A 15,566-nucleotide genomic window follows, 5' to 3' on the forward strand; every position below is an offset into this window, starting at 1 on the left:
CTATGTGTATTATGCCATGTAGTATAAATGTATCTACTTGGTCAATTTTATACAAGTTTAAGTGCTTACTTGTGCAAATTCAAAGTTGGAGAGGATAATTGTCTGCTAAAGCCAAGAGTCATATATAAGTATTATGCCTTTTTTTTACTTAAAAAAAAAGTACAACCGATAATGCATTATTGTACAAGAATAACATTGCTAAAAATAATGAAAACCCTAAAATATCCCTAACCTAGAGTAAACAAACAGCTAACTGTCTTTTATATATAAGAAATATCGTCAGGATCTTTATATTTATTTGCTTTAGAATTTTAGTCTTAGTTAAACTTTGTTATTTCTAATTCATCTTCTTTTTAGTTTTCATCATGTCAAATCTATCAACTTGAGTTTGTGGCACTTGACATTACCGGAAAGAATTATTTGTCATGGGTTCTTGATGCTGAAATCCACCTTGACGCTAAAGGTCTTGGTGATACTATTAAACAAGAAAATAAAGGATCAAGTCAGGATAAAGCGAAGGCCATGATTTTTCTCCGACATCATCTTCATGAGGGATTAAAAACTGAATATTTAACTGTGAAAGACCCCCTTGAATTATGGATTAATTTGAAGGATTAGTATCACCACCTAAAACTTATGGTGTTACCAAAAGCTCGATATGAGTGGATACACCTTTGATTTCAAGATTTTAAAACTGTAACTGAGTATAATCTGTTATTCATAAAGTAAGTTTCATATTAAAATTATGTGGAGATACTATCATTGATGATGACTTACTTGAGAAAACTTTTTCCATATTTCACGCGTCAAATGTGTTGTTACAAAAACAATACCGTGAAAAGGAGTTTAAGAAATATTCTGAATTAATTACATGCCTACTTGTGGCTGAGCAGAATAATACTTTGTTGATGAAAAATCATGAAGCCCGTCCCACTAGGTCTGCTCCATTCCCTGAAGCGAATGTTGTAGCAACACATAATCAATCTGAATCAAGAGAAAATAATTCTCGTGGACGTGGTCGTGGTCATGGACGTGGTAGAGGACGAAATAATTATCGTCATTATGGTGGAAATAAACATGAGAGTAACAAAACATCTCAAAATAATCCTTCTCGAGGTAGAATCAATATTTGTCACCGATGTGGTATGAAAGGTCATTGGGCTCGTGAATGTCATACGCCTGATCATTTTGTGACTTTATCAAGCCTCTCTCAAAATAAAAGATAATAATGTGGAGGCACACTTGACCTTTCGGAATGATGATAATGAAGCAGCTCCCTCAAATAAATATGATGATATTGAGGCAAATCTTGCTTATAAGAAGATGATTTTGAAGGCCTCCCAAATATTACTCATTTGGAGGTTGAAGACTTTTATGAGAATATTGATTGAAGAACTGATCATCTAACTGGGGATAAAATTATGAAAAAGAATAATTGTTATTTTCTATTACATCTACTACTATGTTGTTCTTCTTAAATGTTTTGCTTAAGGCATTATGCCTTACTAATTTCTACGTTCTTAGTGTAATTTCTTAAAGTTTTTTGTTGTTGTTAGTTTTCCACGTTCTTATAATATCTTTTATTTTTATGAAGGATATGGAAATTCCCCTGTCATCAGTTGGATCCAAAATCAATTATGATGATATATGTCTTATAGACAATGCCACAACACATACTATCTTAAAAGATAAGAAATATTTCTCTTATTTAGTTATGAAAGAAGCTAATGTGGAATACAATATCTGGTAGTACAAAATTAATAGAAGGTACCGAAAAAGCTAACTTAGTACTTATCGGAGGAATGAATTTAATAATCAATGAAGCATTATATTGTAGTAAGTCTCAAAGAAACTTATTAAGTTTCAAAGACATTCGTCAAAATAACTATCATATTGAGACTACAAGTGATGAAAAGAATGAATATCTTTATATTACTACAATGATGTCGGGTAAGAAGTTTGTACTTAAAAAGTTACCCGCTCTTAGTTTGTACTTAAAAAGTTACCCGCTCTTTCATCCGGCTTATACTACACAAGTATTAGCATGGTTGAAACACATGCCATAGTAAACAAAATGTTTACTAAATCAAATGATTTTATTATTTGGCATGACCGGTTGGGACATTCTGGTTCTAATATGATGCGCAAAATAATTGAGAGTTCACATGGACACTCTTTGAAGAACCATAAAATTCTTCAATTTAAGAAATTCTCTTGTACTGCATGTTCTCAAGGCAAATTGATTACTAGACCATCAGTAATCAAAGTGGAATTGAATCTCCAGCATTTCTGGAACGTATACAGGGTGATATATGTGGCCCATTCACCCATCATGTGGATCATTTAAATATTATATGGTTTTAATAGATGCATCTACAAGATAGTCACATGTGTGCTTATTATCAACGCGTAATGTGGCATTTGCAGGATTACTCGCTCAGATAATAAAGTTAAGAGCACAATTTCCAGATTATACAATTAAGAAAATTCGTCTTGATAATGCTGGTGAATTTACATCTCAAGCTTTTAATGATTATTGCATATCAACTGGATAACAGTTGAGCATCCGGTTGCTTATGTTCATACTCAAAATGGTCTAGCAGAATCATTGATTAAACGTCTTCAATTAATTGATAGACCAATGCTTATGAGAACAAAGCTTCCTATTTCATTATGGGGTTATGCTATTTTACATGCAACAAGTCTTGTGCGGATCAGACCGACAAGCTATCATAAAGTCTCCCCATTACACTTGGCTTTTGGTCAGGAGCCGAACATTTCCCATCTAAGAATATTTGGATGTGCGGTATATGTTCCAATTGCTCCACCACAACGTACAAAGATGGGTCCCCAAAGAAGGTTGGGGATATATGTTGGGTTTGAATCTTCTTCTATTATAAAATATTTGTAACCTATGACTGGAGATTTATTTACAGCAAGATTTGTTAATTGTCATTTCGATGAATCAATATACCCAGCATTAGGGGAAGAAAATAAGCAGCTGAAAAAAGAAATAGATTGGAATGCATTATCACTATCTCATTTAGATCCTCGTACAAATAAATGTGAACAGGAGGTTCAAAAGATAATCCATTTGCAAAATATTGCAAATCAACTGCCAGATGCATTCACTGACCTATCAAGAGTTACTAAATCTCATATTCCAGCTGCTAATGCTCCAATTCGAGTTGACGTCCCAATAGGACAATTAATTAATACAAATGAGTCTAAACCACGCTTAAAACGTGATAGACCAATCGGTTCCAAAGATAAAAATCCTCGAAAAAGAAAAGGAGCTAACGATCAAGATGGTCATAATATGAAAGAACATGCTCAAGAAGAGCAAGGAGACATAATAATTGATGAAACCTTGGAAGAGGTTCATGCGCCTGAAAATAATGAAGAAATCTCAATAAACTATGTCTCATCAAGAAAAATATGGAACCGAAATGATATAATTGTCGATAATTTTTTTGCTTATAATGTTGCTATAGAAATAATGCAACAAAATGAGGATCTTGAACCAAAATCTGTCGAGGAATGTAGACAGAGAAATGATTGGCCAAAATGGAATGATGCAATTCAAGTTGAATTAGCTTCGCTTAAAAAACGTGAAGTTTTCGGACCGATAGTCCGAACACATGAAGGTATAAATCCAGTGGGGTACAAATGGGTCTTTGTGCGAAAACGAAATGAGAAAAATGAAGTCGTAAGATATAAAGCACGACTTGTGGCACAAGGATTTTCGCAAAGACCTGATATTGATTATATGGAGACATATTCTCCTGTGGTGGATGCAATCACGTTCAGGTATCTTATAAATCTGGCAGTTCATGAAAAACTTGACATGCATCTGATGGATGGCGTTACAACCTATTTATATGGCTCACTAGACAACGACATTTTTATGAAAATTCCTGAAGGATTAAAAATGCCTGAAGTATATAAAGATTCCCGAGAAAGTTGTTCAATAAAACTTCAAAAATCTTTATACAGATTGAAACAATCAGGACGCATGTGGTATAATCGCCTTAGCGAATATCTATTAAAGGAAGGGTATAAGAATGACCCAATTTGTCCTTGTGTATTTATTAAAAGGTCTGGATCTGAATTTGTCATTATAGTTGTATATGTTAATGACTTGAATATCATTGGAACTCGCGAAGAGCTTTCAAAGGCAGTAGAATGTTTGAAAAGGGAATTTGAAATGAAGGACATTGGAAAGACAAAATTTTGTCTTGGTCTACAAATTGAACATTTTACAAATGGAGTATTTATTCATCAATCAACATATACTAAGAATATTTTAAAGAGATTTTATATGGATAAAACACATCCATTAAGCACCCCAATGATTGTGAGATCACTTGATATTAATAAAGATCCATTTCGACCTCATAAAAATGACGAAGAACTTGTTGGTTCTGAAATACCATATCTTCGTGCAATTGGTGCATTGATGTATCTTGCTAGTAATTCTCGACCAGATATATCTTTTTCTTTAAATTTATTAGCTAGATTTAGTTCTTCCCCAACACGAAGACACTGGAATGGTATTAAACATATATTTAGATATCTTCAAGGGACCATTGATTTAGGACTATTTTATTCAAAAGAATTCGATTCACAATTAATTGGCTATGCAGATGCAGGATATTTGTTTGACCCACATAAAGGTCGATCTCAGACAGGTTATTTATTTACATATGGAGGTACAGCTATATCATGGCGTTCAACAAAACAAACTACGGTTGCTACTTCTTCAAATCATGCAGAAATAATAGCCATCCATGAAGCAGGTCAAGAATGCGTGTGGTTGAGATCAGTAGCTCAACACATCCAAGAAGCATGTGGTCTTCCCTTAAAAGAAGACATCCCAACTACATTATATGAAGACAATGCTGCGTGTATAGCTCAACTAAAAGGAGGATACATCAAAGGAGATAGAACAAAACATATTTCACCAAAATTCTTTTTTACTCATGATCTACGAAAGAAGGGTGAAATAGATGTTCGACAAGTTCGTTCCAGTAATAATTTAGCAGATATATTCACCAAGGCATTACCAACGTCAACCTTTGAGAAGCTGAGATACAAGATTGAAATGCGTTATCTACGAGATATTAAGTAACGTCACTATTAGGGGGAGTAAATACGCGCTGCACTCTTTTTCCCTTAACCAAGGTTTTATCCCACTAGGTTTTCCTGGTAAGGTTTTAATGAGGCAACAACAATGCGTATTATAATTATATGTATTTTTTTTTTTACATGAACATCCAAAGGGGAGTGTTGTAACTATGTGGATGCAATGAGACCACCACCCTTTTACTATAGCAACATCACTTCTCCAAGTAATATTTTCCCTATAAAAGGATATGCAATGCAAGATATCAAATGGAGGTGAAAACAAATATTTACTTCTTCTTTCTACCTTACTTATTCCTTCTCTCTTTCCTCTTGCAATCTAAGTTAAAACATTTTCTTTATTTATAACAGTATGCATTATTTTTATAATAATGCACTCTAATAAACGTCTGGCACTTCGAATTTAATATGAGAGTCTTCATCTTTCAAATATTCCCCCACCACCCACAACTTTTATTAGAAAAACAAAGCATAACAAGATTTTTTTTTTGGTTCCCATTCGGTGTACGAAGTCCATATTGGAGCCCTGACTAAATCTGGATTGTGTACTGCAGGACTCATTCGGGATGGTGCTCCCAACAAGATTTTCTTCATATCCAGAACTCGAACCAAGCATAAGAAGATTTGATTAACAAAGAAGAGTGTATTGGGTAGGTTTATGAATACCTCAATAGTTATACAGCTGCATTCTTGAGTAGTTCATTGATAAGTTTGCTAAAGGCCAAGTATGATGAACCACCTTCCGTTACGCTGGCCCTGCTCTTCTCTTTCATCATCTTTGCTTCATGTTTTACCGCGGAGTTAGTTTCCATCAATTTACTTATCCCATTTTCGATGGCTTCTGCTGTTACTATAGGCTGATCTTTATTCCTCTCGCAGTAATCCAAAGTAATCTCCACTGCTACTCCTATTTCTTTCACTAATTGAAACGCGTTTACCTGCTGTTCTGAGTGCAATGGCCACGTCGCTATAGGCACCCCATACCATAAGCTTTCTAGTATCGAATTCCATCCACAGTGTGATACAAATCCCCTGATTGCTTCGTGAGACAACACTTTCAATTGTGGAACCCATCCTACCACTTTCCCTTTTTTCTCTGTTCTGTTAAGGAATCCTTCAGGCAAGATTTCCGAATAGCTCGTGTATTCTCCGGGGAATTGAGCATTGTTGCTCTGTGGTGGACTACGTAAAGACCATAAGAACCGGCAGCCAATGTTATCTAGAGCTATAGCGATCTGTTTCACTTGATCCGTTGGTAAGCTCCCCTGGCTCCCAAAACAGAGTAGCACCACCGAATTCGGTGGCTGTTCGTCCAGCCAATTTGTTATTTCTGCCTCCTCTGACTCCGACTGTGATTTCGATTGGTTTAAAATTGGACCAATTGGATAGATGGATGGCAGGGGACCTTGTTCAGATCTTGATATGTTATTGTTATTGTAAGCATCCAAGGCGTAGATTTCTAGTTCAGCAAAAGTGTTAATGATAATTCCTTTGGCTTTTCTGTATCCACGAGCGAAATCAATAAATCTCCCTAACCATGTGTCTCTATCGACTAGAACCATTGGCAATATGCTGGGAGGAACAGGGTACGCGTAACTGGGAAATGATAACAGAGTAGTACTATCATCACAGTTATTTACATCCTCATTACATTCATCTTCAAGAAACTGTAAATGAAGCATCAATCCAAGAAAAGCAGCTGGGGAAGTGAAAAACACATAGCTCGGGATCCCAAACTCGTCAGCTACATCCATCAATGGAGTGCATAACATGTCTACAACAAATCCAACAAGTTTAACACCACCGCGTTGACTTATCAAGAATTCCCTGATTTGAGATTTTTGAGTTTGCACTAATCTGTTAACAAAGTGTCCTCGAGTTTTAGAGCTCCATTCTGGGGTTGGATCAACAGGTGGTAATTCAAAGAATCGAAGACGTTCAGAGGATGATGAATCAATTACAGAATCAACAAAAGGGCCACTTACAGCGTCGATGTAATCAGGGAGTTTCATAATGAGGACAGTGATTGAGATCTGATGATTTCGAGTGATGAAAAGCTTGGCTAACTCCAACATCTGAGCAACATGGCCCATTGCCGGAGAAGGGATGAGAATCAGTTCAGCTAATTTCTCCATAAAACGAAATTGTTTTTTAAATTCAATTGCCAATTTCTCTTTTGGCTACTGCTTTTGTAAATATATATTATCATGTGGGCTTGCCACCAATTATAATGGCAAAACTTTATAAACCAATGTACTTCCACTAAAATGGAAGTAAGGAGTTAAAATAATACACAAAGTACACAAACATCACATGACTCTTCTATAAATAAAAACTAAAAAGTGAACTGTCAAAAAAAAATATATCATTATTTCATTTCTTTTTTGTTATCTAAATTATTAAGAGGGTGAGTTTCATAATTAAACTCTCATTCATTAGTTTGCAAAACACATATTAGTAGTATGTGTAATGTAGTCTCTTTTCTATTTAAAATTGTTTTGTCACGTGGAATTCTACATGAATAAATCATTTCATCTTGATAAAAATTAATTAAAGTATTAGTATTAGATAAAAATTAAAAATCGAAGGATCACTATCCCCAAAATAAGAAATTGATTTAAAAAAAAAAAATTCAAAACATTTTCTTTACCTACTCCATCATCTACTTCCCTGTACCCCCTGACAATCCAACCCCCCCCCCCCCCCCCCNCACAAAATGTTTTTAGATATTTTTTTTTTTAAAAATAATTCTACTCCACCCTATCTAATTCTCCGTTTTCAATTTTTTTAAAATATTTTTTTTGTTTTTGTTAGATATATACACATTTTTTTAGAAAAATATTTTTTCTACTTACGTACCGAATATAACATATATGAAAATTTTATTTTTTAAAAGAACTTGCAGCAAGTAGAAAATACTTTTCAAAAACTAACACAAAATGAGAAAAAAAAAATTAGAGCGAGAGAATAAGGTGGGGGTGGGGTAATAATAAAAAGATCTAAAAGTATAAAGTTCATTATCAATGATCCATATAAAAATAGATAACTATTTTAATTTTGGGAAAAGGTAGAAGTACCTTCCTAGACTATGACCCAAATCTCAAAGACACATCTTAACTAAACTAAGGTCCTATTACCTCCTAAACTCATTTTTTTTTTTGTAATTTTGTACACCTTTTTGGCTTATGTAACATCCAAATATCTGCCACACCTCCCTAGACTATAACCCAAATCTCAAAGACACATCGTAACTAACCTAAGGTCCTATTACCTCCTAAACTCATTTTTTTTGTAATTTTGTACACCTTTTTGGCTTATGTGACATCCAAATATCTCCCACGCGCCTCAACTGCGTGGAGTCACGGGGTGTACCACTTATGCCAAAAGGTGTACAAAATTACAAAAAAAATGAGTTCAGGGGGGTAATAGGACCTTAGTTTAGTTAAGGTGTGTCTCTGAGATTTCGGTCATAGTCTAAGGGGTACTTGTGTCTTCTCCCTTCAAACAAACACTCTTACTCTAACAATTATATGTGTAACACCAATTGGTAAAAAAAAATCCTATATCCACCATCATTTATATTTTTTAATGCAACATAAATCCTAAATAAACTCAACATTTACAAGTCAAACATTATAATAAGATGTCTAAAGACTTATGTAGAGCACGATTATCATATATTATAAATTTATAATAATGGGTACACTTGGCAACACGCGCAACGCGCCACTACTAAAAAATTGTAAAAAACGACGGACTGCATTACTTTTTTGGTCAAAATCAACGGAAAAGCTACGCAGTCACCTCCGTCGCTTTTTTACTTTTTTTTTGAATTCTTTAACAAAAGCGACGGACTCCGTCGCTTTATTTTAATTTTAATTTTTTTTATTTCTAAAAGGCGACGCAGTCCATTGCTTTTTTGGAAATTTTATTTTTGAAAATCCCAGAAAAGCGACGGACTAAACCACGCTGTCCGTCGCTTTTTCTGCAATATTTTTGATAGCAGCAGCTGTCAATTTCTGCTACCCACCTGCAAATGCAATTCAATTCAATTCTACACTATTCAGCCCAATCAAACACAAACAATTATAAACAATCTAAACAAAATATGAAACAACAAACTTAAAATAACATTCAAAAGTATCTAAATCATAAATTAAAGACTTATAAAGTCTTTCAAAATTCATTTCAAAATTTCAAAAAGTTCATAAATGTCCAGAGATCTAAACCAGGGAGTGAGATCTACATAATCATCCTCATCACTCTTGCTGTCAGTGTCATCGGGAGCCGAAGTAGTAGGTCGACGAGCGAGGTTCATCACTTGGTCTTTGATTTGCTGAACGGTCTCACTAATGCTTTCTTATTCAGCTACTCTTCTCTGCTCCGACTCTGCTAAAGCCACTGTAAGTTTAGTTATTTGATCCGACATAGCAGCAATCTGAACACCGTCAAGTGCCTCGGCTTGAAGTGATGATCCAATACCTTCTAAGCCTCACTGAAGTAGTCTAACATCGTTTCGAGAGCCTTGACCATAACATTTACCCTTGTGTGTCCCCCCTACCACTTTTTCTTTCCAAATCTGGGTGGACAGTTCAGGTGTCAATTGAACCGAACTATCTAGATTCTCTGCGACGTACTAATGAAAGTCATTCTGCATATTAAATATAAAAATTGACATCAATATATATATATACATATCATAAATATATTCACTATTAATATATATTATTCATATTAAATAACTTACAAAAGTTCATTCGGCCCTTTCCTCCACCCACACATCCAGATCCGATTCATTTTCTTTCTTCCTGACATGAGTCTTCTTGAAAACCTCTGGTTCAGTGGGAGTACGTCCCAATTCTTTTTCCTATAAATAAAAACTGAAATTTATAACTATATATATGAATCAACTAATTATTTATTTAAAAGTTTGAATTAGAAATTACCATCTCTCGTGCAATTGTTCCAACCATCTTTGCACGTTCGGTGTGCAACGAGCCACCTTTAAGACTGCCTCTAGCCATTTTGGCTTGATCTGATATTGCCTTAAACTTGCCTGTGTTCCAATACTAACCCAATTCATCAAAAACATGAGGTAACATCCAACCGAGACGTTCACCACTATCTCGAACTTTCTTTAGCCAGCTAGACAGTCTGGCGGACGCCTTCCTCTCAAATGTGGTCCCAATGACCAAATTGTACCTCGACTCCTAAGTACACATAGTCTGGAAAAAAATTGAATAACGTTAATTAAATCGATAGTAAAAACAAGTAAAGTATACTAAACTTAACTAAAAATATATATACCTTAAAGTTATTTAACATCACCTGGCGTATATTGTTTGGAATCTCGCTCCAAGAGTGAAAAACATGTGTATAGAGTCTTCTATCACAGTCTTTTAAAGCCTGGGCAGCATCCTCTGCAGGATACCACCTGCAAAACACATAATAAATATGTTAGTTCATGAATAATATATTAAAGTATAAGAAATAAATAAAATAAACTAACAAATAGATAACAAAACAAACTTATGATGATCCATCCGGCTTAATCCTGACTCTACCAAATCTGTCCTTCTGGCCAGGAGCTAGAGCAGACATCGTATCATGTGGTGTAGCACTAGGTGTAGCTATAGATGAGGGTGATACATTAGGATGCATAAAACGCTGAGTCAATTGAGGCGTACTGGCCATAGCATCTGACTGTTCGCTACTAGAATCTTCAAGCCTCATGGCAGATAACTGAGGAGATGTACATGTGGGAGATGGAATACATGCTGATAAGGGTCGTGCTCGACAAATAGCCTGTAAAGGTAGGTTCTCGTAGCGTCATGAAGGCAATGCATGTGAAGTAGATGAAGCATCGACTGGACGATGGTAATTAGGATAATATTGCCGAGGATCCATTGTACCAAACGGAACAACAAATAAATGAGTATCATGGCTGATGCGCTCTGGCGCAGAAGAAATAGATCCTGCAATATCCTCAGGATCTATCGGTCTCCTAGACTTCTTATTCTTAGCCTGTTTAGTCTGGCTAACTCCAAGATTCTCGCGATGTCTATCACCGTCACCGCCTGATGACATATGTATGCAAATTTACATGTATAATATATATAAAAATCATAAATTAAATAAAATTAGCAAAATACATTTACATATATACTAGCTAGCTTTCATTCTACACTATTCCTCCTTGATTGTTTCAATTTCATCATTCTCCCATTCTTCCTCCTCAGTTGTTTCATTTTCATTATCGTCCCATTCTTCGTCATCAAATGATTCATTTTCCTCATTCTCAGATATTTCTTCCTCAACATTCAGTATCTCATCATCAGATACTTCTTCTAATATGTGTTGATGATGTTGTAGTGTGGTTTTCAATTCAACATCAACTTGTTGAACAATTGCAACATCATTTTGGTACGCCACATCTAAGACATTGTCAATTTCAATTCTTCCCACAGGCTTACTTTTTATAACATGTACCAATCAGCTTTGTCTCTACATAATGGATGTGAAGCGTAATACACTTGTTTAGCATTTTGTGCAATAATAAAAGGATCATAACTTCTATATTTCCTGGTGTGCTTAACTTCAATTATATTATGTTGATGGTCTACCTTTGTCTTTATGTGATGAGTCAATCCACTCACACCGAAACAATACAATCTTCTTATTAGGCCAACCTGAATACCTCACTTCAATAATCTTTTGAATGACACCATAATATTCAATAGTTTGACCAGTACCATCAACATCACCTTGTATGTAGACACCACTATTATTTGTTTTCTTGTTCCTAGAAACTTCTTCAGTTTGAAACTTAAAACCATTGACACAATACTTATTCATTGTCAGTACTTGAGATTCAGGTCCAAGTGCTACTTCTTTCACTAATTGCAAATGTTGGACACTTGAGTATTCATAGTAAACCTACGTGATTGTTATTTCAAGTAATATAATTTAGTATAACATGAATATATTATTAAATACTTAGTGATTGCACACTTACATAGTTCCTCAGCCATTTGGAAAATTCTGTATAGATGACTTCATTACCCCATGTGTTTACGAACAAACTGATCATTTTATATTCAAGTATTTCGTTAGTTAATGATCACTTATTAGTATGTAATTTAATAACATATTTTTAACACTTACTTGACATATGATTGAATCTCTGGACAGTTAAACAAAATATGTGTCACAGCTGATTGCATCTCCATATCAGTGAAGCCTCGCTTTCCACGCTTTTTAGATCCTCGACCATTTTGATTAAAAATTGATATCGATGGAAATAAAGGATCAATATCGCCGTCATCATTGCGATTGAGCCTGTTTCTCCTACATGAAACATCATTACCAAAGTAATAAGAATAAAAATCACCAGTTTCTCTCCCAATATGACCTTGAACAAATGATCCTTCGATCCTTCCCCGTTGCTTAATCTTTTGCTTCGAACTACCAATTTTTCTGCATGTATATATGTATATATATGTTAATATATAAAAGACTTGGCGAATATATATAACTTAGTGAATATTTCAAATGGATACCTCTTAAATGGATACATCCATCTTGTTTGAACCGGACCTCCGAGGCAGACCTCTTATACAAGGTGAATTGGAAGATGCTCCATCACATCAAAGAAACCACATAGAAATATCTTCTCCAACTTAGTAGTAGTAACAATAATATTTTCCTCCATCTTGTCGAAACTACTCTCCAACAACTTTCCAGACCACAAATCTTTAAAAAAAAGACTTATCTCTGTGATTGGTTTCCATAGCCTTTCGGGTAGATGGCTAAAATCGATAGGAATTAAAGTTTCCATGAACACATGACAATCATGACTTTTCATACCTATCAATTTTCCTTCATTCATATCTGCCCGCTTTCCTAAATTCGAAGCATAGCCCTTCGACATCCCCAAATTTTTAACCCACTCAATAATTTCACGTTTCTCATCCAATGTGAATGAAAAGCTGGCTTTGGACTTAACTATTTTGCCATTCTGTAATTCCTGCAGCCATAACTCTTTTCTCCTACAATATTCCTTTATGTCCATTCTAGCTTTTGAATTGTCTTTTGTCTTACGCTTAACATCTATCATTGTGTTAAACAAATTGCCAAAGTAATTTTTTTCAATGTGCATCACATCTAGATTATGTCGTAGCAGATTGTCTTTCCAATACGGCAACTCCCAATATATGCTTTGTTTGGTCCAATTATATTCAACACCGTAACATGAAGTCTAGAAGGTGAAACTTCTGTAACTTTAGGTAATTAATAAACTCTCTCCCAAATTTGATGCCCTGTGAGTAATGGAAGTGGGGGGTCACTTTCAACCTTATTTTTCCTAAATACATTTTTCATCTTTCTAAACTCATGGTCCATTGGCAAGAACTGGCGATGACAATCAAACCATGTATTTTTTTCTGTCATGCTTTAAAGTGAATGCCTTACTATTTTCCATGCAATACAGATATGCTAGCTTTCCAGCTGTCATCCAACCAGACAACAACCGTATGAAGGAAAATCATTAATAATTCACATTAAAGAAGGACGCATAACGAAATTCTGCTTAGTTGATATATTATAAGTCAAAACGCCTTCAAACCACAATTGTTTGAGCTCATCTATCAATGGTTGTAGATAGACATCAATCAAACTTTTTGAATTACGGGGACCTGGAATAACACAACTTAGAAAGATGTAGGGACTGGTCATGCACATTTCAAGAGGAAGATTATACGGAGTAAGAAATATTGGCCAACATGAATAAGGCGAAGCATTATTAGAGAATGGTGTGAAGCCATCTAAACACAACCCCAATCTAACATTTCTTGGTTCACTAGCAAAATCAGGATATACATTATCAAAATGCTTTCATGCTTCACCATCAGAGGGATGAGACAAGACACCCGGCTGCTTTCTATATTCGCGATGCCGTCTCATATGTGGGACAGATCTCATCGATGCATACAACCCTTTTAACCTGAATAAGAGGTAGATAATGCATCGCCTGAACTGGGACCATCTTTCCAGCCGGAGTCCTCTTATAACGAGCATGTCCACAAAACTTACAATTTTTTAATTCACTATCAGTCTTGTAAAACAACATGCAGCCATTAACACAACAATGAATTCTATCATATGTCAATCCTAACTTGGACACCAAACGCTACCTGATAGAAGTTTTTTGGTATGTTAAACTCCGGATTAACTAGTTCATCCAAAAGATCAACCATTGAGTCCATAGCAGCATTAGGAACATTCCAATCTGATTTAATATTCATTAATCTAACCGCAACTGACAAGGCAGAATGTGGACTCCCTTCACATAGTGGACGACTAGATTCTTCTAATTGATCATAAAAATATCTTGCTTCTTCATTAGGAGCTTCATCAAAATATTGTTCCGGTTCCATCCTACCTTGAACCCCGAAAGCATCATTGATCATTTTATGAACCCTATCATGTTCAACCTTAATTTGGCCATGTGGTGCAACCATATTATATACATCTACATGCATCGAATTATAAAACATACCATCCAATCCATCACTTTCTCCATGATCAATCCATACAAAATATCTAGGCTTAAATCAATTACGGTACAAATGAACCATAACTCTATCTGGTTTAAAAAAATTTAAGCACTTACATGCACTACAAGGACACCTAACCAATCCATTATTCTTGAAAATGTCAAGTGTCATTGTATATTCAATAAAATTTCTAACACCGTCAATAAACTCAGGTTTCAAACCAGCACCAGTTTCATAATGCATATTATACATCCACAAATGATGATCCATCTACAAAAATATAGATAGTCAATTATATTATAAATAAAAATCTAATAATGATTTTAGTAGTAGTAGTCCTAAAACTAGTTTAGTATTGACTTAACCACATTATTTATTTTAATTTATTTAAACAACTTAACAACTTTAGCTAGTTTAGTTTCGACTTAATACAACAACTAAATCCACCAACTAAATAACATTATTTAGTTTAACTTATTTAAACAACTTAACAACTTTTTAACTTGAACTAGTTTAGTTTTGACTTAATTCCAACAACTAAATCCATCAACAAAACCACATTATTTAATTTAACTTATTTAAACAACTTAACAACTTTATAACTTTAACTAGTTTAGTATTGACTTAATTCAAACAACTAAATCCACCAATTAACTAAATCACATTATTTATTTTAACTTATTTAAACAACATAACAACTTTGACTAAATCCACCAATTAACTAAATCAATAGGATCAACTAGTGTTGGTACTTATGCTTAACAAATATATTATTTCTAAATTTAAAGCTAAGTGTCAACACTAGATGGACACAAATCGATCTTGCAAGAAAATCAATTTTGTCATCAATAGGATCAACTAGTGTTG

At 34.6% G+C, this 15,566-nt stretch overlaps 1 protein-coding gene across 1 annotated transcript; it reads right to left on the reverse strand.

Moving 5' to 3' along the window:
* Positions 1-5,324: 5,324 nt before the first annotated feature.
* On the reverse strand, positions 5,325-7,373 carry LOC125871775 (anthocyanidin 3-O-glucosyltransferase 2-like). Its single transcript, XM_049552444.1, has one exon. The coding sequence runs from the start codon at positions 7,278-7,280 to the stop codon at positions 5,820-5,822; it is 1,461 nt and encodes a 486-aa protein (XP_049408401.1). The 5' UTR covers positions 7,281-7,373; the 3' UTR covers positions 5,325-5,819.
* Between the last annotated feature and the right edge of the window lie 8,193 nt (positions 7,374-15,566).

The sequence above is a fragment of the Solanum stenotomum genome, chromosome 7 (assembly GCF_019186545.1).
Source record: "Solanum stenotomum isolate F172 chromosome 7, ASM1918654v1, whole genome shotgun sequence".
In the NCBI taxonomy this organism is placed as follows: domain Eukaryota; kingdom Viridiplantae; phylum Streptophyta; class Magnoliopsida; order Solanales; family Solanaceae; genus Solanum; species Solanum stenotomum.

Excerpts from the sequence above, each read along its gene's own strand:
- LOC125871775 (XM_049552444.1), bottom strand. The coding sequence starts at position 7,280 with ATGGAGAAATTAGCTGAACTGATTCTCATCCCTTCTCCGGCAATGGGC.